The sequence below is a fragment of the Phaethon lepturus genome, unplaced genomic scaffold (assembly GCF_000687285.1).
Source record: "Phaethon lepturus isolate BGI_N335 unplaced genomic scaffold, ASM68728v1 scaffold48625, whole genome shotgun sequence".
Lineage (NCBI taxonomy): Eukaryota > Metazoa > Chordata > Aves > Phaethontiformes > Phaethontidae > Phaethon > Phaethon lepturus.
In genome coordinates this window covers 1,697-1,975 of record NW_010542157.1, presented here as the reverse complement: position 1 = coordinate 1,975, position 279 = coordinate 1,697, and the positions used below count along the sequence as shown (strand labels likewise).

Here is a 279-nt window from a genome sequence, read left to right as displayed (position 1 = left end):
CAGCTGGAGGTACTGAGAGCACAGACCGCAGACCAGGAACAGCCCGCTAAGATGAGGTCTTTCAGGCCTGCGCCGGGAAAAGGGAGAGAGGTAACAAGTCAGACAGGCTTGGTCAGCTCCGAGGCATCCCAGATCTCAACCCTCTTTCTCCAGGCACATGAGGAAGCAGGGCCCCTCCCTGCCTGGGGTGGGACGGGGAGTCAAGCTCTCTGAAGGAGGAGAGGTTAAAACACACAGACGCAGGAAACCACATCGCTATCGGCTGCTTGCTGGATGATG

The 279-nt window shown here is 58.1% G+C and overlaps 1 protein-coding gene across 1 annotated transcript in view; it reads right to left on the bottom strand.

Annotated features, from left to right (window-relative positions):
• Window positions 1–279, bottom strand: part of LOC104621451 (lysine-specific demethylase 2A-like) — a gene marked incomplete at its 5' end in the record, with an annotated part of 2,859 nt that overhangs the window by 894 nt on the left and 1,686 nt on the right. The window contains one exon of the mRNA XM_010287942.1: window positions 1–72. Within this exon, the coding sequence (XP_010286244.1) occupies window positions 1–72 (72 nt within the window). The remainder of the gene's footprint in view (window positions 73–279) is intronic.